This window comes from Onychostruthus taczanowskii, unplaced genomic scaffold (assembly GCF_017590055.1).
Source record: "Onychostruthus taczanowskii isolate IOZ18803 unplaced genomic scaffold, ASM1759005v1 scaffold26, whole genome shotgun sequence".
Classification (NCBI taxonomy): Eukaryota; Metazoa; Chordata; class Aves; order Passeriformes; family Passeridae; genus Onychostruthus; species Onychostruthus taczanowskii.
The window spans coordinates 7,392,420-7,413,554 of record NW_024499906.1 but is presented as its reverse complement, the minus strand read 5'-3'; the positions used below and the strand labels follow the sequence as shown (position 1 = coordinate 7,413,554).

Genomic DNA, 21,135 nt, shown 5'->3' with positions numbered 1-21,135 from the left:
AACAAACAAAAAAACCAACAAAGTGAAAGCATTGTGTAAGAGCCTAATCATGTTCTGTGTTCAGGAACACAAAATGACAGAAGGTGACACTTCTCAGTTTAGAGCTAAGTAAGAATAAATGCTAAAGAACTCTGGGAACACAAGCTTGTTGATGGTCATGTGCTTTGCTTCCAAAAGCAGCACAGTCACAGCACACTGTTACCCAAGGGTGAAGTAAAGCGCATATGGTTCTTTACATGACAGCAACTTGCACTGGTATATTTTCCTGAGCCAAATAATGCATTCATAGAATGATGCTGTGCTACATAAAAATTAACCCATGTGTTCAGCTCATCATTAAGTGTTATTGAAATGGTTGTATCAAACATTCATTTTTCCAAAGACATGGAACATGGATGGTGGCATAGGTAAAAACTTTGAGGCTCTTTAAAAATTGAAGTATTTTGTCTTTTCTTTCACTTTATTAAAAAAAAAAAATTGGACTCCAAATTTTAATTTTCAAAGTGGCTGCTGCAGAAAGGAAAACAAAGTCCCTACTTTTGTGTAAGTGAAACAGTGTAATTGTTACTATAAAGGGTTCTGAAACTTGTCTCAGCTTACATCACTGCTATTGGTGATCATTTAGGGTATAATGTCTAAACACAGCCTCAAGTCTATTTTTTTAACTTTCCCTGTAAGAATTTGCTTTTTTTTTTTTTTGTCTTGTGCTTTACATTGGCTAGTCCCTCCACCTACAATATCCACGACCAATAACTCTCCCAATAATCAACATTATCATTTCCAAACAAGCAGCACAGCAACTAGTGGGGACAGGCTGGAAGGGAACTCAAAGATTATCTGGTCCAGCCTTTCATATGACACAGAGCCTCCATGAAGTCATTTAGCACCTTCTTCAAAATTTCTAACAAGGGACACTCCACCACATCTGTGGGAAAGTTGTTCAGTGAATAATGGTTCTCACTGTAAGAAATATCTTACTTCAAGAGAAATATGAACACATTGACATTACTGACCAAAAAAATCCCATTTGAAGTGGAATCATTCACTCTTACATTTACTACATAACCTGTAAGCAGCATGGGAGATGTAGTCCCATAATCATATTATTCTTAATTCAAACAGCTCTAGAACAAGCAAAGAGGATCTCACTGTGCTTCTGAACTTGGGTCAAGCTGAAATGCCCCGGAGCAGTAGCCAAAGAAAAGAGGTGTCCCATAGTGGCACCTCTTTCCATTCTGGAAAGATCCATTTTACTGAAACTCCTTAGGGCAGGAAACAGATGGCTGAGTCCCACCCTCCCTTATCAAGTGCTGCCAATAAATGCATGCACATTTTAAAACTAATGAAAAGCCAGATTTAATTGGTCAGCCAAGAAAGCCCAAAGTGGTTCTCCTGGGCTGTTTGAAGCCTTGGGAAGATGGTGCAGTCTCAAGCTGCGACAAAGGAAATATAGATTGGATATTAGGAAAAAGTTTTTCACAGAAAGACTCATAAAGTTCTGGAATGGTTTGGCTGGGGAGGTGGTGGAGTCACCATACCTAGATGTGTTTAAAAACAGACTGAATAACTGGATGTGGCACTCGAGCCCATGGTTTAGTTGAGGCATCGGGGCATGGGTTGGACTTCATGATCTTTAAGGTCTTTTCCAACCGTGTGGTTCTGTGAATTCTGTGCTTTACCAGCAACAAAATTGAGATGCAACTAACGAATCCCTGAAGTTACTGCTATCTTCCTTCCCTGCCTTGATGGAAGGACAAAAGATTCTTAATTTATAAAGCTTCATTAACTTACCTCTCTCAGTACCTGAGCTAATTTTTTTTTTCATCTTTACAAAGGTATGACAGGACTAACAAGGCTCTTAAAGCCACTTCTGCTAAGCCTTCTAACAGTGTTGTACTTAACAAGTACTAAAAAATCCTTTGCACTGTTTTGTTTGAAACTGAACAAACTCTTTCATGTGAAGGGCTGTTCATCACATTTTCATCCTTTTTGTGGTGAAAGCACTAAAAATTAACTGACCTTCTGTTCACAAAGATCTTTATAATTTAATTCTCAGAACCAAAGAGCATCTTAATGCCACCAGATGGGAGGAGAGGACAAGAGACAGTCACACATTATTTCACAGACCTCAGCGATGGCTTTCACAAAGCCACACAGCAGCACAGCTCGGGATGTTCCCCTTACACTGTTCTCAGCCAAGTGCAAGAGTCAGTGAGTGGAAGCACTAATCAATCATTGGGGCTTGCATTCCTCCCCCAGCCACTCCTAACTGTTGGGATGACAGCTGCATCATCTTCATGTATTACCATGTTTTTAAACCCTACTTGCAGATTAGCACAGAACATAAAAACAATTTTCTGGAAGGGATGGCTGATGCTTTGTAAGTCCTCATGTAAATTTTAGCCACAGAGAAAAAACAAAAACTCTCGAAATTGCTGAAATCTGGTCCACAAACCCAGTATTGAATCTGGGCTTCTTTTACTTAAAGAGGGTAGAGCAGTAAAAGGCAAGAAATTGTTTCCCCTAAATATTTGAAAGAAAATGTGTTGGTTACTTCCTTCAATAGCTGCAGTTTCAAACAAGCCAAAACAACAAAAAGAAAGGTCCCTAGTGCTGACACATCCCTCTTCTACATTCAAAAGATGGAAGCAAAAGCCCTTATTTCCCTTTCTGCACTTGGCTTCTCCTTGCCTGTGCTACCCCAGAGCTCCCTGGGGTTTGGTTCACCATGATGGCAAGGCCTGCTGCCCTCTTCATCCTTTCAAAAGTGTAGCATTCAACCTTCTCTTCACTGCCGGCTGTCCTGGTGCTTATGAGGCGAAATCCATCTCTGAGCAAAGTGTCAAGCAGCAGGCCTAGCACGTTAGTACCATTAATCAGCTTTCTTTTATCAGGCTTTATGGAAACATACCTAAAATCAGAGGGACAAAAAAACAGTTACAACACACTTTAATTACTTCTTTACAGCACAGATCAGCACAACTGCATTGTGTTTAAAGCAACCAAAGCTCCAGATATTTTTTTTTCCATAAAGGACGACTGGACTCTTTCCTTCATTGAGAGTAATTCTCAGTTCATCCAGTTCTGTGCTGGGGAAGAAGCACTTTCCTTTCACACCCTCCTCCACCACAAAACTTACTTTCTTAAGACATATCTGTGACAACCCCCATCTTGTCTCAACAGAGGAGAAGTAAGCAGCAGACTCTGTAACGCTGCAACAGTTTTTCAGGTAAGAGTAAACAGTGGACAGCAAGAGTCACGTTCACCCCAAGAGCATCACTCTCCAACACACAGGATCTCTCTCAACAAACACTGACATTTATTGCAAAGTTACCTTGTACAGCAGGTCTTGTGGTAACAAATACTAAAATCATTTTCACATGGTCTCAAAAGATTTTATTTGATATAAAGTACAGTGTAAGAATCTATCCAGACATTCTGAGGAGCAGAAGTCAGGTAAAAACACTATTACAAAATGTATAAACTGACAGGTGAAACTGTTCCACAGTTCACAGGCAAGTACACCAAACATTCATGGAAAGCACAAGAAAGGCAAAAAAGTCCATGTCACTACAGAGATTAAGGAGACAGAAATTCAGCAAGGCAACATAATCAAATTTTACTTGTTTCATTACTCAAGATCAGCTTTTCTATTGATCTGCAAAGGGAAACTTTTACCAATTCTGAAGAAATAAATGAAAAAGTCAGAAATATTTTCCCCACTACTTAAGTTGCCATAACCTACTCAACCAATTGCTAGTCCACAAAAATTAGTAATATGTTACAAAGTTAAGGTTTGGCACACAAAAATATATATTGCTTCACAAATGCCAAGTAGTTTTTATTCTAATTGCTTAGCCAAAGAAATCTGGAAGAAAGATAAAGTTTATTTTCTTTTAGAAATAACCAAAAGACTGCTGTGTTGGTTCATATATTCAAACAGAATATTTTTTTAAATATTTCAATGAAATTTCCACAAAATTCCAGATATTCTAATAGCCACAGAGGACAAAATAGGTTAACATTTTCTTATACAGTAAGAACATGTCTCCATACAATAGAGACAGCCAGAAAAAGATAGTTCAAGTAACCCAAATAGTCATTAGAATATGATACTGCTATCACACAAATTACTGATACACAGTTATCTTAATAAAAACAAAACCTGGCTCTGAATTCAAAGAAACCCACTGTGAAGCATATAGTTAATAATCTGTCTATTCTCCCTCCCCCTAATAAAAAGCTCTACAAAAGCTTTCCAGTCCCCGAAAACCTGTCTCAGTTCCACTGGAATTTTTAACCCTTCCTGTCATTCTTTGCTGTTTCTCATGTGAAAGCCTTTTGCACCATAAGCCAGTAGAGATTTTAGGCTTCCACCCACTATTTTACTTCTTTATTTTGTTTCCTTTGCTTCATTTTACTGTATTTTTCATGTTCTGTAGAAGGTGATACTGTGAAATTCTAAACTGAGTGAGGAGGAAATTGGAGAGAGAGAAAACCCAAAAATGCTCATAAACAAACATCAAGAACAGTACTTTAGGAAGCTGAAGAACAGGCAAATCAATGTAATAAATTAAACTGGGTGTTTCAGAACTAGAAAAAGATAACATTGAACAGAAAGAAGGAAATGTATTTCTTTTCTTACGGTTTCTTTAAAATGATCTTTGCTAGCACGTAGTGTGCACATCATGAACTGCAAGTCACAAAGTCACAAAGTCTGTAATGAGAAGTCACTCTAGGGACAGTACCTGGCCACGAACTGGTCACCAGCAGAATACTCAGTACCACACAGAAAAACCATATCATGATGCGAGGGTCTTTCCAAAGGAAGTGGAACGAGTGGTTTCTGGGAAGGAAAAGGGCTGTTCCAGCCCTGTCCTGGCTGCTGCCCTGTAAACACAGTGATCTGCTCAGCTAGTGCCTCAATGGTGGTACTGCAGGAACCAAAGATCCGGAAAAAGGCCTGCATTTCTTGGAGAGAAAAACGCACTTCCAAGATCTCCAACCTCGGCTTCAGCAAATGTTCTTGGCTCAGGAGGTTGGCCAGGGGGTAGAGTCCATAGAATTCTGCTTCTCTCTGCAGCCTCTGATAGTCTGAGAAATCAGGTGGTAAGGACACCTGGAGAGTCCTCAAGAAGTCCATGATGTAACTAAACAAAGCTCCATCTCTGTCCACAAAAAACTCTCCATTCACCAGTTTAAATTCCCGGTCATCGTCATTCACCATCCGTGCCAGCCTGGACTCAGGGAACTGCTGCAAGGTGGAAGCCCGGGTTACAAATCTCACACCTCCCACACTCAGAACAACCACCTCTCGACTACTCATGGCTGCCTCAGCCACTCAGGAATCGCAGCTCTCTCATCCTCATGTCTGTGACTTGATCCTTCCTAAACTGCAAGGCAGCTGCAAAAACCATTGCATGCTTTTAGCAAGTGTTTGGAGTGAGGTGTGGAGCAGCAACAGGATTCCCAGGCAACAAAGATGTAAATATCATGTACAATAGTTTTGTTTCCTGGGTTTGGTTGCTTGGAGACTTTGAATTCTTGGAATTTAATGTTTTATTTTTGAAATGAACAGCTTGCGAGGACTACTGGAATACAGTGAATTGACTGTCACAATTTACGAAACCTTCAGAGAGGCAAACAAATATTCCCAAAGGATGGCACACATTATGTTTGTTTTCTAGAAATGTCAGTTCAACATTTTCATTCCATACATTGCTGTTCGTACGACCACTGCAAAAAGAGGTTAAATGTGCTTCAGGCGAGACATTTCAGTACTGTATGCTCCGGAAGAAGGGCACTTCAGAGGACTCAAGTTTAATATTCCCTTAAAATCCCTGTATCTAAGGCCAAGTCAGTACAACCAGAAAATTCAAATAGCTCCTGAAACGAGATACACAACAATGCAGCAACAGCAGAAGAACCTACACAAGGTTCTTCAAACACCACCAACATCCATACACCTGCTGCATCCCACAACCTGTTCCAGGAATCATCCAGTCATTTTTCCTGGCTTTTGGAATTGCAATCTGGAGAGGCAGAGAGGGACAGGAGAGCAGCTGTTTTACCTGCCACCTCTGCAGGGCTAGAGCCCAGGCTGCCTTCCTGTGGCAGACCCCTGCATGCCTTTCACTGCACTAAGTTCTTTATGTTAAGGCCAGTTTTTAAGAAAGCGTGGCTTCAGAGAAACATGGAACTAACAAAACAGCCCAGCTACCCCGACAATTTGATGTTGGAAAAATAAACTGCAAAGTATGAACTATCTGCAAAGCACATACTGTCCTGCAGCTTGTTCTTATCATTACCTCTAGAATTTATGCTTGCCCTGAAGACACATTTTTTATAGAACATGTAATCTGAATGCACAGGGTAATTACAATATTTGGTTATATAAAAAAGATACCCCACAAAACCAAAACATATAGCTATTTCAGAGAGAAGTAACATTGTCAGATAGAAGCTGGTTCCAGAATATGAATTATGCATGCTGCATTTTGCAGTGGAAGGACAGTCCTCAGCAAACCTGTCAGCACAGTGCTCACCTCAGTCACAACTCTTCTTCCTCTTTCCAAACGATCTCCCAGTTAGAATTTTTTTTTAAACTACAATCTTTTACCTTATTCTACAATTACATTAACATCAAACTAAAGGTACAGTTTGGCCCTATATTTTGGTAAGAAAAATGATTTACAGTGAGTAATATTCCCATAATCGCCACTGAAAGAAGAATCCACAAAGTGTTTTTCAAAGCTCCATTTCATTTTCTGGTTTAGCAGTGCTCAAACTATGTGAACATTATGAATGTTTTGGAATCATTTTGAACCTTTGAATATTTTCATTGGAAGTCTGAAAAGACCAATTAATTTAAGAGGTTCTATGTTTTCTCCCCCAGATCTCTCTTAGTTCTTATATTCCAGCAGACACTTCACAACAGTTTATATTTGCACACAAACTGTGCGACGTTATCCAGTACAACCAGCGTATAGTTTTTACACTTTTCTCTTAACAGTGAAGCTCCATCTGTCATCTGTTCCCAGTAAAAGACTGCATGATCTGCTATCTCCACGGTATCTGCCAAATAGGACAAGCAAATTGTAAGGAACTGAGATTTCCAGCACTGGAGATTGTCAATGACTGACTCCACAAAGGACATTCTGGTGACAGCAAGAATGAGCAAGAAAATAAGAGAGTTCACTATAAATCTGCGTGAAAAGACTGAGGGAATCTTGAATTTGAATGTGTTGCTTTCCTGAGGCAAGGACAGTTTGTCCACATCAACGAGCTTTATTCCATTCCACTGGCTGGTATCAAAGCTCTTCATTGTGGGACTGATGTCCACAGTGGAACAAGGTAAAGGGGTTTCTTTGAGCACCTTGATTTTTTCCCTGAACTCCTGCATCTGTTGCAGAAATACAATGGGTTCGGACACATCTTTGAAGGCCTCTGCAATGTTAAAAGCCATCCGCTGCTCTTGCAGAATCGTGTTCAGTTTATTGATTTCCGGATCGTAGGCCTGCATCACTGCAAGCTTCATGGTCTCAAAGTCAGACAGAATCTCATTTCGCTTCTGCTCCAGTGTGTGCTGCAGCTTCTCAAAGAACTCCTTCACTTTATCAGAATCTTTCGTCAGCATCTGCAGAGCTTTTCTCTTGCTGGTCTCTAAGGTATCCAGCCGTGAGAGGGCATCTCCACAACGCCAAGTTTCAAAGCCCTGAAACAAAGTTTCAAAAGCCCGCTTCTCCTGGGAATAAGCTTCTTCAATGGAACAGAAAACATGCTTTGTGTGGTCACCACGGGTGGCACATACCCCACAGATCAGCTGCATGTCTGTCCTGCAAAAAATGTTAAGGGGTTGCCCGCTGTGCACTTTGCACACAGGCATTTTTGGAGTTACTTTGATTTTGTTGTACTTCTCCACGATACCCTTCAGGGAATAGTTGACCTGCAAGCTGTTGACTCCAGTGACAGGAGTCTCCTTCCTGCATGTGGGGCACTTGAAAGGGGATGGCCTCCAAAGCACATTCCGCACATTTCCCTCAAGAATTCCTTCCAGACACTTTCTGCAGAAATTGTGTGAACAGGGCAGGACACGAGGATCGTCAAACAGGCTACAGCAAATGGGACAGGTCAGATCTTCCTCTAGGAGCTCCATCATGTCCTAGGAAAGAGAAAAAAGATGGTAACAGTACTTACAAAACTTATTTCCCCCTCAAGGAGACCATACAAAAAACAATCTCCATCTGAGACATGTCTCAGTGAGAAAAAGAGGTATTTTTTCCTCCAGTATCCTTAAGACAGCGCCTCAGCTGGGTTTTTGCAGCCAGTCCCCCTTAGCTGTGGTGCCTGGCCAGCAAATGGCAGGTGCAAGAATGGTGCAATGCTCAAGCAGAACCATTTTTTTTGACTCTTAACTAGAAATGCTGGAAAAGAACACTTGCCAGTCCCAGAAAGGATTCTTAAAGAAAGTAACTCATGTACTCATAATAACAGTGCAAGACTTACATCTTTCCTTGCTGATGCAATACACAGAAATGGGATTTGCACAGAAGACACAGCAAATATACTCTACTAAGATTTGATTACTTTCTACTTGCTCCACTCATCCAAAGCTTCCAGTTTCAAACCCTCACACTGATACTGTAGACAATACTAAAAGTGACTGAAAAAGCCCAGTCGCAGTGTTTTTTTGCTGCTACAAAATACATAATGTGTCTTTTTGCTCTACTTGCAAGGCCAAAGGAGAGTCACCACTCACTTAAAGAATGAGCTTTTCTCTTGCTCCTGCAGTATTTTTAAATAACCAACTGAATGTGTTACTATTGAGCCATTCAGCACAAAGTTAAAATACTTCAAATAACAGATGCCCATAATCCTTGATAATTCATCATGAAACAAAACTGTTAAACATTTTTACTCATCTGCAATTTCTATTTCCAATTCCATTCTCACAGCATTCACACCCCAGTAATTTCTTTCTGTGGAGAGAACCTACAGGAAGAATATTTATCATGTAATCCTTCCTACTGGAAAGTCTCAGTGAAGGGACCCAGCGCACTACCCTCCCCCTGCCTCTAACTAAAGCCAAGTTCTCAGATGCAAACACCTTGTAACTTACAGCATGCTCTAAGAAAACAAATAGCTAATAAAGACCAAAATAGGTGACAGTCTGTATCATCCAAAGCTTTCAAACTTCATTTTGAGCTATAATTAGAGAGATGCTTCCCTTGCATAAATTCCTTCCGTATTATACAACATATATTCATATAAATATGTCATAAAATTCCTTTTATAAATTGAAAGACATCACAGAAAAGTGCATCAAAGTACTATGAATGAGCTCCTAATTAGTTCTGATGTAATTTCTAAGGATTCTGTCCCCTCAAAGAAATATGAAGTGGAAAACATGGGAGCCAAGAAGAGAGCTGCAAGGGAAGATCCATGCTGCACAGGACAAGAAGAGCAATAAAAACAATACCACTGATTCAAGGAAAGCAAAGTTCACTATCAGGAAGAAAAGTGAGGTCACTCCTGACTTTGCTTCACAAAAGGACCAATAGTCCCAGTAAGACTTCACAGTAAAAGCTATTATTGAGAAGTGTAAGCAAATTTCCCATGCTTTTCAAGTGAGGAGGAGGGGTTGTCACAACCCAAAAATTCAGTACAACTTTTTAGTGGACTGAAGAAAGACAGCAGTTCAGTGTCAGGGAACTCTTATCCTTTATTATATAGCCACCTTAACTCTGACAGCCATCCCGCTATTGTAGAAGTGTTGGCTAACAAGCTCTTGACTTTTACAGTGAACTTTACCAAGCTCCCGACTCTCCCAGCCAACTCCAGCACAGAGCAAGGGGTAAAACCCAACTGCCGCACTTGGTGGGATAGAACAAGAGAGGAGAGTAAAGATGGAAAACAGAGAAAGTGAAGGGAAAAGACCACCAGTCCTTAGATCCCACACTGGTCCTGCCACTGTGTATGGTCCAGATCTGTGATTAACAAAAGCCCAGGACCGATCCCCTCCCTGTTACAGTTTCCCTAGGGCACATCCCCTCATTTTTCACACCATTTGCTGCTGCTGGCACAGTGAGCCCTTAGAGCCCTTCAGGAAATGAGTGGGGGGCTGAGGGCCTGTGGTGGTCTGGGAGCCCCCTTCAGCGAGGTGCCCAGGACTTGACCCTTCTCTTGCTGCAGGCACACTAAACGTGAGCCTCCAGGCTGATTAACAAGCCCAGCAATGAAAGGGAAGCTGGCTCACAACGGTGCTTCCCTGCCTCAGCGGGACCCTCTCTCCCAATCCCAACTTTCCTGCAACAGCACGACAGTCAGAACGCTTGAGACTACCATGCTTAGGTGCTTATGCCCCACCACATATTCTTGTGCTTGCTGGAAAGAAGAAACTTTGGAAAAGTTGCCAGCTTTTTTACTCAGAACTAAAGTCAGGAGGCAGAAGAAGCCACCACTACAACTGGGGAAAAGTCCCAGAGAAAAGGTCTAATAACTCTAACTAATGGGTTTCCTGTAAGCCCACAGATCCCATTCAGAAACCTCATTTTCTGTGGGGAGAATATAGTTTTGAAGCACCTCTCATGCTCTCAAAGCAATGTTTCTCTTCCATCGTTTTCCTGGTGCTAAAAATAATGGGATGACAGGAAGATGATAATTTCATCCCTCCACTCCTGAATCTTCCTTTTTGTGAGCAGCTCTCTCTTTCCAACTTGTACTCATAGCTTTTAGCCACTGTAGCAGCATAAAGATCAGTTCTGCTCATGTGCTAAGAGGATAATAACTACAAAACTAAAATGACAGTTTTTCATCTCTTAGTAAATGGAAATGCACAGGACAGAAAATATTTGCTCTGGTCCATCTCCTCTACCAGGCAGGATTTTACTTCCCAGTTAGGGAGCTGGAAAAGCAGCTTTGCATGCCTGACAGCAAGAACTGCAAACCAATGCAGAAAATGCTTACTATAACACTTTCCATAAAAATTGCAGGACAAACACTGAAGATTTTCACACTCCTAAAAATACAAAAAACATACACAAAAAGGCTTCATGATCCAACTAAAACTGTCCTGTTGCATTTCAACCCCACTTACCAAATTACATAATTATGCTTTATAAATATAACTGAATTTCAAAACCTTTATACCACATCATTAAAAACACTGGATTTAAAAAAAAAATAAATGTGCAGGTCTACAAACTTCCCCTCTCCCCCTCTTACAACACCAGATATGCCAAGCCAAAAATACTGAAGACCTGTATGACTGGTTGGACAGATTAACTTCTGTCTTCTTTAATTTCAGACAGTAAATTGTCTGTGGATTGAAACAACCCTTAGCAACCTGGTATTTGTGTGATGAACTACAGCTACATTTCAACTTTTCCACTGGGAATTTCTCTGTGTAACCTCTGACCCAGGTTTGGGAGGCCCTGAAATTCCCCACTTGTAGCACATGGACCAAAAGCATCTGTGGGTACAAACCCAACAGATGTCACCCATCAGAAATAGCAACTTGCACAGTTTTATCATTAGGAAGAAGAATGACAAATAACATCAAACCATAAAAGCAAAAACAACCACAGTAGCTTTTTCCCACACTCCAGACAAAAATTCATTTAGCATGCTTCTCAGCACAGAAGTTGAGTTTATCAGCCAGCAGCATGCTGAAAGTGAAACCAGACTTTCACCAGGCTTCAAAAAAAACCCAAAAAGATAATCCCTGAATTACAAGTTTCCTGCAATGGTGTGTAACTGCTCTAAATGAGACTTGATCAAGTCAAGCTACATTTCCACAAGTAGTTGAGCTAGTCAGGAGAGGTCACATCTCCCTTCCTTGGCAAGGACCCCGGTCTGTGTCAGGACCCCCTATGAGCAATTTCACCAGCCTTCTGCCAGACTGGTGTGTTGAATCAGCCCTAAAAGGAGTCCCACACAGAGGGAAGGGAAATGGAAGATCCTCCTTGCAGCAGCTATGATCTGTTCACTCCACTGAGAGAAACTGAAACCTAACAGAGTCATTGTATACATTTTATTGAGCAACACCTGACCTCCATGAGCAGTAGGTAACATAGGATCATAGAATGTTAAGGGGTTGAAAAGGACTTTGAAGATTATCTAGTCCCAACTCCCCCTGCCATGGACAGGGACACCAACCACTAGACCAGGTTGCCAAAGGCCTTACCTAACCTGGCCTTGAACACTGACAGGACGAGGGCATCCACAATCTCCCTGGGCAACCCGTTCCAGTGTCACTGCCCCCACAGTAAAGAATTTCTTCCCGATATCTAAACAAAATTTCCCCTCTTTCAGTTTGTACACATCACTCCTTGTTCTGTCACTACAGCTCCTGATGAAGAGTCCCTCTCTGGCTTCCCTGCAGACCCCTTTCAGCTATTGGAAGGTTGCTATCCACACAGCCAAAAAGACCTGGGTAAATTGCCCATGCTTCAAACCTGGTATTTCATAGCCAAAGGTTTTTCCAGGAGCAGAATTTTTGGTAGATCCAACACGTCCAGACTCTCGAAAGGCAGGAAAGCCGGAAGAAACAAGCGATCTGCGCTCAGTGCATTCACAGCCCCACGAACACCGTTTCAGCCCCAGGGCTGGGCGGTCTGTCGAGCGCAGGGGCTGCCCCAACGCTGGCCCCGCGCTCACCCCCACTGTCCCTTCTTCACCCGGCAGAGGTTCCCTTGCTGCTCCTGGTTACAACCCCCCTCTGCAATTCCAGCGGGGAATCGCCCCTAAACGACGGCACTGCAGCCAGCCGCCGGCCCTGGCCTCGGCGGGGGTCTCAGCGCTCCGCCGGGCACCGCAGCCCGGGGCAGGGAGGCCCTGCTGGTCCGCCCGCGCCCCGCCAAGCACAGCGGGGCTCAGGGGGGATGGCGGCTGCCGGCGCTACCGGCGGCTCCGGCCGCGGCCGCAGCCTCTCACAAAGCCGCGGCCTGCGCTCCCCGGCCGCGCCCGCCCGTCCTGCCGCCCCCGGGCCCCGCTACTCACCATGGCAGGCCGGGCCCGCGGGGGTCCAGGCAGGCGGGGGAGCGGCCGCCTCGGACACTCGCACGGCTCGCCGCCGCTCCCGCTCCGGCCGCCGCCCGCCTTCCGGGCCCGCCGCTCCCGCCCCGCCGCCCGGCCCCGGCCCGCCGGAGCGATCGGCCGGGAGCTGCTGCCCCGCCGTCCCACCCACCTTGGCCCGCGGCCGCCGATGCAGCCCCAGGGCAGGAGCTGCTGCCGCTCTTCCCTTCCTCCGCTTGCCTGCGAGCTGCCAGGAAGGCCCCGGAGCTGCCGGGAGAGAGGGCCGCCGGTGGATGCTGCTTGCCTGAGGCGGCGGCCGAGGCTGCAGCCTGTGCCTCCGCCGAGATATATACGGGTTTCTGTTGTTTGTTAACTCTGTTAAATTACACTTGAGCCTGCAGCTCTCAGGCGCACGTTGCACAGCCTAAGGAGGGGCGCTGCTGGGTGACAATCCTGCTGGGGATCTGCCACCTTCCGAAAGCACTCATTAAAAGAAAACATAATTTGAGACAGAGAGCCTAACGTGCTTCATAAAAGGATAGCAACTCATTCTTATTTGCTTGAACACACTGGTTATACTGTTTCCAGCTGGTGAATCTCTTGGAGATTTAACGTGGCCTGTAAAACTAGTGCAGGTTTTCCACAAAACAATGACTAGTCCCAGGGAGATGGAGCAGAAGAGATCCCATGTCCACTTGAAAGAACATTCTAGTTACAGGACTATGAAACTGAGTCTGGAAGTGCTGAGATGTCAGAGAACCTTTGTGTTGGATATCTCTTTTGCAGTTCTGTTAGTTCTCAGTCAACAGAACAGGTCTCACATCAAAGTCAAACTGAACCTATTTTCTAGTTAGACTTTGTGAAGTACTACATCAAAAAGAACATCAAAAGCTGTTCTCAAGTGTACATACTCTGCCTCCTGCATCCCTTCACTCCCCTACTCTGCACCCACTGCAGTCCCGTCACTCATCAGCACAGGGGAGACTCTTCACCTCCAGGACTACCCACACAAGGAACATCACAAATCAGACCATACTTCTATCAAATGAAGCTCCCTTGCACATCTGACATATTTCTTCTCATTATTTAGGCATCTGGGTCTTAAAAGCCATTCAATAACGTGCCAAGGTTATGTTTCCCCAATTCACTGCAGTCGGTTACCCCTCACCTTCTCTCCTTGCTGTCCCACCCAAGCTGGCCTGCCTGCTCAGCTAACTCAATGGGAACAGTTTGACCAAGGACAAAAATTTTTGAAAATCCCTTTCAGAGTGCCTACACACTGAGGCATTTCTTCCACTATCCACTGGAGAACAACCCCAGCAGGTAGAGTTGCTGCACAAAAGCAACCGAGACCTTCAGATGTATTTCAACATCCTGCTTGTTTTTCTTAATTGTCCAGCATCTTGTTTGCTTTTATTAAAAACAAGTAATTCCAGGTAATTTCCCTCAGCCACCTAAGCTGCTTTCAACTGATATCCCAATGCTTGTGCATTTACATTTGCTGAGTACTCCTTGTCTACACCTTCCCAACAGCCACTTTTATATAAAGAATTTCTGGGTCCTGTTAATCTTCTCTGTAATTTTATGGCTAAAGATTAACAACAATATGGCATTTTAGATTTCTCACTCATTATTTACATCTCTTTCTCCTATAACATTTTAATGTATTTTTAGAATACTTTTTATTCTCAATTAATTCTTTGGGCTGGTCCAACTCTGTCTCCTTACAAATGAAGGAGCTGAATGGGTGGAAGAGTGGTTGCCTGCCCACCTGGGATAATGCCTCTTCATTAGGTCTACCTGAAAATGTTCTTGTTCCTCTTTGCCTTTGATTTCTTCAGTCAAAGAGGAAAGCTTAAACTTCTGGGCAAACACACAGCAGGATTTCTGTGCTTGGCACATAGAAACACTGCCTAGTCAGCACCCTACTTAAGTGTTCCACAGGTGTCCTGAGCATAATCAAACAGAATTTGGGCACTCTTCTATGTCTTATCTGACTGAGTCGCACTCAGCTGTTTTGCACGTATACAGGTCCATCTTTCTATACTTTTTAACTCTGCTTCAATAGCAGCACTTTCAGTAGCAGTTTATGAGCTTGCATTCCTGCGTCCAAGAGCACAGTGTCTTCCCAAGGCAACATCAAAGGCCGGTTGTGGAAGCTTCAGAGAAAAGCCCTGGCTGATGGAAAAGAACATTTGTAGATCCGTGGAATAATAGATAAATAAAACCAAGAGAAATCCAGGCTCAAAGGAGAGGCCCAGCTTGAAAGGAGGTGTTAGGATAAATGCCACTTTGTTATGGAAGGGTTGAAAATACAGCGGTAGAATTATAAGATAGTGGTAATTTCCAGATTTTCAAGACAAGCATCATATTTTTTGTAAGACAAAGGGCCTCATCCACTGTCATCTTTAAACTACAGAGAGAACCCAGATCATGGCTCTTCTAATAAGCACTATGCCAGGAGATTTCTGAGACTGAAGCTCTGAGTTGTGGTTCAGTCAGTGATCTCAGAGCAGACAGCTATTACTCCCCTTGCCTGTTCCAGCTCTGCCAGCCTCTGCAGATGCTCTACTGAGCTGATTCCACCCTCTCAGTCAGCAGAAAGCTATTCCCTTTTCTTTGTTGAGGTGAGTTTTGTGCTGATGCAACAAGTTAAATCAGTTTAATGCAAGATTAGACAATCACCAGGTCTAACGTCAGAAGAGTGAGGAAAAGAGGAACAAGATTTTTCTCATCCAGTGGAAGCAAGCCATTAACGTGACTCAAATTGTAACAGGTAACTCTACCCTGACAGGCAGATTCTCGGGGGTTAAGCCAAGACAAGACTGTGCTACTTGCAAAAGTCATCACTCCATCCTTTCCCCTTTCCTTAGTCATGCTTTCCTGATGCCTCCTCTCTGCTGGCTACGACACTCATGCAGCCACATGTTAAGCCAGATCGGCTTGCCAACAGAGCTGAAAGCTAATCCAGTTTACAAAAAAAAAAAAAAAAAAAGTTTCCAGGAGGATCAATTTTGGCAGCCAGCTGATCCTGCAGCCGAACAAACACCAGTGCCAGGATGAGCCAGTGAGAGGGCCTGTTTTGGTGGCAGCCTGCACACACGTCAGCATAAACCAGAAGTGCCCCCACAGGCCATAATTTCACAAATGCTTCCAGCCAGCTATTGCCAGCACTGCTGCCAAAAGTAACACAGCCTTGCCCTCGGCCACACCAGCTGCTCATTCCAGGCTCCAGGCACCCGCTGTGCTTTGCTGGAGAAGAACTGATTGATAAATATAGCTGGAGTTAAAAGCAGCATTTTTTTTTTCCTCCCAAATTTGTATTCCACATCAGTAAAGCACCTCTGAACCAAAGACCTGTTGGATTGTAATTGCCTCCTGGGATGAAGCTCTGGGGAATAGAGGTGAGTTGAGGGCATTTTACAGTCTTATCCTTGGCTGCAAACCTGCCTTCCCACTAAGGCTAAGGCCTCACGTCCCGTTACAGAGGTGTCAGAGCACACTCTGAATACACTCCAGCTTCGGGACAGAGGCTTCTCGAAGGACTCTGCTTTATTCAGCTGTGCTGGGGTGAGCATACTCTCAATCTGAGGTGGATAATGTAGTTGCTGTGGGTACCTAAATGTGGACATAAATCTGCAAGAGCTTAGAGCAGCTTGATAAGAAGATACCGTAAGATAACACAAATAAATAAATTATTCAAAACAGTTCCACGTATCAAAAACCTTATTGATGTATAAATGTTTCACAACTATATTGTATCTGACTACATTTCTTTTCAACAGATACATCTGGACTATATTAAACATTCCAAACACGGGATCAGAGAAAGCAGTTTCTTGTTATTGTTCCATAAAAGTTACTTTTAATATGGACTGTAGAAATACCAGGCATTAAAAATCCATGAAGGATCATCAGCAACTGAAATGATCAACTGCTGCTTTGAGGTCTGAATTTCAGAGACTGCCTTGATATCTGCAGTGTCTCTGGTGACTATTTTAGCAGTAGTGAAAAGCTCTGTAGTTTTGCATACAGAACTTTGACCTACAGAGTTAACTAATATTCAGCACTTTGCCAGATTTTTCTGCAGAGGGATGTGGGGGGGGGAAATCGATGATGAATTCAGTCAGCTCCTTAGCAAAATCCTATTTATTTACAAAGAATGTACAGCCACGTCCCATTTCCTTGCACGCAGAGGAAGCAAATGGGAGGGAGAACTGTGCAGCAGTCCAAGTTTGCTGCTCCAGCCAGGATGCTTGCCCAGAAGAAGCTGTCCCTTGGCTTTTTTTCAGGGCCATACACCACTGCTTCTCCCACTGTCTGCTGGCTCTTGCGTGGTGTTTCCGGTCCCGGACATGCACACAGGCAAACACAGCTGCAACCAATCTGTGCTCTTGCTGCTGGACTCACAAGCAGTCCCTAGAAAAGTCTCCCTGGCTTTCCCCAAATTAGTGCTTGCTCATACAAGTTAGCTCATCTTAGCACTTGGCCATGCACCCCTGTGCCATGAGCAGCAGCTTCTCGTTTTTAGGCATTTTATGCCATAGAAGAACTTAATTCTCCTTCCTGTCAGTGTCCCTGTCAGTTTTAAGGAGGTTTGGGATTGCCTATAGATCAAAGACCTGCTCCAGTTGGTTTTGCTTGTATTGCATAAAGAGGAAAGGAGAAGTGACCTCCAAAGCAAAGAGAACAAGGAACAAAATTAATTTCCATATGTAATTTCTTCTATGATTTGGCAAGCGTCAGATTAACTGTGTAAAACAGAGGAGTTCCTACAGAATGTTAATCCTCACAAGAACTACATTATGGTGAAGATTTCAAAAGTACAAGCACAACCTGTTTTTCATCTGAGACCTTGTCTGTATCATCTTCCAAACCACAGGCCTGACCCTGGGAGTGGAAGGACTGCTTTCAATAAACAAACCTTGATTTTCCAGTCCTGCACCATCATTTACTTCTGTGCAAGACATTACTAAACCCATTCCAACATACATAATAACTACTTTTTTACACTGGTTTTCACAGGTGTAAATGCCTCCACAAAGCACGCGGCAGTGGAGAAGCAAGTCTGATTGCTTTTTACTTGCAGGACAAAGAGGAATTATTTCTCTGAGAACGGATTAGTCATGTATTACACTGTTGTAATGTGTGCTGCCACAACAGGAGAGAGCTGCCCTCTCCTGCAAATTTGGCCTATCAGGGAACCTCTTTCTGAAACATACTTGTCTGAAGCCAGTAGATGTACTTTGCAGGGCTAATGAGAGACAGTTGTATTTTGTGAATGAAGCTTAAGCCAGAGAATGAAACAAGTCAATGACCATCATTTTCCTTCAGCAGCTCCTCCAAATAAGTCTGCATTTGGGAAATGGATGGAAGTGGTTGTGTTCTACTAGCATAGTAGCTCCCAGACAAAATGTCTCTGCTGCTACTGTTCAAGGAAATAAAGTTAAAACACTGCAAGCAGCAAACATGTCTAGGCATGCTGAGCATAATTTTGCATCCAGTGTGGGAGGGTCCAAAATATTTGGCCACCCCAAGTGAAAGAAATGAACATTCAAGTAAGGCAGAAGCTGAATTAACCCTTGATTACCAAGCACAATTATACTTCTAAATATTGAAAGCAAGATCTTAATTTCTTCGGGGCAGTTCTTTGTGCACTGTAAAGCTTTTGGTGCTCACACACTCTGTAAACAGCCTGACAAGTGCATTTACAAATACAGCGCTATCCTCCTGCAACTGTTCACCTCATCCTTCAAGAAAGGCATAGGAGTAAGCCACATTTCTTACCAGCTGACTTTTGCCTTACTTCCACCACATCAGCGTATATTCTGCTTCCCTGTGTTCCACGCCAGAGCCTTCACTTCAGGGCACACAGACACCTCTGCAGCCGTTCCTGCTCCTCGCCACACCGATGTGCCACCAGCCGCTGCCTGGGCGCTCAGCAGCCGGGCTCTGCCTCTGCAGGGAGACAGGATGGGCACAAGAATGAGCCGCTCCCGGAGGTTTCCCACCTGCCCTGCACACGAGCACTGGAAACAACGAGCTCCAGAGCAGCACAGGCAGCTTTTCCAAGTGGCAGCGTGTGCTGTGCTGCACCAGGGCTGCGGTCTGCTGGCCTGTAAAACCAGCCTCTCCAGTTCAGAGAGGATGGAGCAGGAAACTGGCAGGGAGGCGCAGCCAGGCACTGCTCCCCAAAGCTTCATCCCCTTGAGTCCAACAGATTTGGCAATGCTGACTTCATGTGGTGAGACGTGTTTGTATTCCCAGCGCTCATTTTGGAGAAGAAAGGACATAGTGGGGCAGAGAAAAACATGGGACGGGGAGTCATTTATATCTTAAATCTCTAGCTAAGTTTTCTTTTTCTCTTAAAAACTAAATTAACATTTATCTTTTAGCATTTACTGTAACAAACCCAGAGGCAATAAAAATCCCACAGTGACTTAAATGAGACTAAATTTGTGAACAACAAGCTACCAGTAAGAATCCCAATGCCCTCCATATGAAATAAATAAACATCAGTTTCCACCTAATATTTACTTCTTGGAAGTTCAAGACTAATCCCATTTGGCATATTTTAAGGAAGTGAGCTCTTGACCCCAAATGTTTATGGGCTGTAACAGTAAGTCCAATAAAAAAATAAAAAAAAAAAAATAAAAAAAAAAAAGGAAGAACATTTTAAAGCCGCTCTTAAAATCAGATTGGTTTTAGGCACGATTTTGAGAAAGACAGAACTTCACCTCATGTTTCAAGTAAAAGAGGGTAAGTGTGACTGATACAGCCCATCCAGAGCAGTAAGAGATTTGTAGCTATGAAAGTTTATTTTAACAAGGATTTCAGAATATCTGTATTAACCCCCTGGCCTCCACAAGACAGATAACATAGTACCACATGGGTTACATTACTTCCATCATACTTTATACTGTAATACAATGTTAAGGAAGCCTTCTAGGTGAAATGCCACAAAATAATACACCAACTGAAATAATGAGAAACAACAATTTCATCCCAAAAGGTTTGGACATAAAGAAGCCTTCAGATGAAAGTAATCAAATTACCTGCTGTCTGCAAAACTTTCTACATCATGTGGTTCATTCTACATCAGCAGCTCATGGCACATTTATTTGATATTTTTCTGTAGATAAATAAAAATGTGAAGTGCGCATAGACTATAGGCTTCTATAGTCATGTTATCAATATCTACTGTGTTTGTTGTAGCCCAGTTTGTGGGTCCTGCTCTGGATGCTGTGTGTGCTGTAGGAATGCAGAAATAGACATAGAAATGCTTGTGTAAGGCAGAGACCACGAGTCATGTTACAGCTTTTTTATCAGCTGGTATTCTACCTCTGTGAAAGGGACACAAAGCTGCCCCCAAACTGTGCTTGGCAAAACAATAATAAGTGCAATGACAGCACGGTGCAGCAGTCATTGCAGTTGAATTTAAGTGAGTGAATTAGAAGAGGTTTTGAACACATGAAGAAGTACTCTAGGAGCAAAGCGTCCTTCTTCAAACACTCGGGGTTGAGACTCAAGAGATGGACGGTCAGAGCTCTGGAAAAGAAAAAGAGCAACTCACAGGTGCACCTGCAGACCTTTCATTTCCCTGAGCCACGTCTGAGTTTTCCAAGAATTAAAAAAGAGAAAGGTGGAGGGGAAAAAAATAATGAAAAAGGAAATAAAATAAACGGGGCTCTTGTTAATTGGCGCAGGAAAATCTGAGCAGTAAATTTCCATGAAGGAGTCCCTTCTCACGTGGGAGGTTCGTTGATACCACACCTACCACCTTCCCATAAGGTGTCCATAATCAGTGTCCTCTTTTTTATGTATATATATATATATGCATATATACACGCATTATCCTTCTTATGCATGTACATACGTACAATACGTCCTTTAGGAGGCTGCGCCGGTCGCTTCACGCCCCGGCGACAACTGCAGAAAAATAGCAGCAGGGGCTGCACTCGTTGTCCACTAGATTTTAATTTCCAGAGGAAGGACGAGGCGCTAATGCTGATTTTTTTTTTTTAATTTAATTTAATTTCACTCCAGCCCGCGCTCAGCGCGGCGCTCCCCGCCCGCCATGTCGCGGCGGGGCGGGGCCGTGCGGCGGCGGCCGTTGCGCCT

The 21,135-nt window shown here is 43.4% G+C and overlaps 2 protein-coding genes across 3 annotated transcripts; both read right to left on the bottom strand.

The window, feature by feature from the left end:
• Positions 1-2,658: 2,658 nt before the first annotated feature.
• KCNRG (potassium channel regulator) lies at positions 2,659-5,654 on the bottom strand. The gene is made up of 2 exons (XM_041407360.1): positions 4,749-5,654; positions 2,659-2,911 (listed from the first exon to the last, which is right to left on the bottom strand). Exons 1-2 carry the CDS (start codon positions 5,324-5,326, stop codon positions 2,659-2,661), a joined length of 831 nt encoding a protein of 276 aa, XP_041263294.1. The 5' UTR covers positions 5,327-5,654.
• A 1,261-nt stretch (positions 5,655-6,915) lies between these two features.
• On the bottom strand, positions 6,916-13,353 carry TRIM13 (tripartite motif containing 13). Of its 2 annotated transcripts, none has more exons than XM_041407359.1 (2): positions 13,187-13,353; positions 6,916-8,161 (listed from the first exon to the last, which is right to left on the bottom strand). In XM_041407359.1, the coding sequence occupies exon 2, from the start codon at positions 8,156-8,158 to the stop codon at positions 6,929-6,931; it is 1,230 nt and encodes a 409-aa protein (XP_041263293.1). In that variant the 5' UTR covers positions 8,159-8,161; positions 13,187-13,353; the 3' UTR covers positions 6,916-6,928. The 2 variants fall into 2 exon arrangements, with proteins under 2 accessions (XP_041263293.1, XP_041263292.1); XM_041407358.1 differs by lacking the exon at positions 13,187-13,353 and adding an exon at positions 13,000-13,166.
• Positions 13,354-21,135: the final 7,782 nt, after the last annotated feature.

What these genes read in the sequence shown, in the direction of transcription:
- KCNRG (XM_041407360.1), bottom strand. Translation starts at nt 5,326, where the DNA reads ATGAGTAGTCGAGAGGTGGTTGTTCTGAGTGTGGGAGGTGTGAGATTT. An exon ending in GGTGACCAGTTCGTGGCCAG is followed by an intron (nt 2,912 to 4,748) that starts GTACTGTCCCTA and finishes CTCTGATTTTAG; the next exon opens with GTATGTTTCCATAAAGCCTG.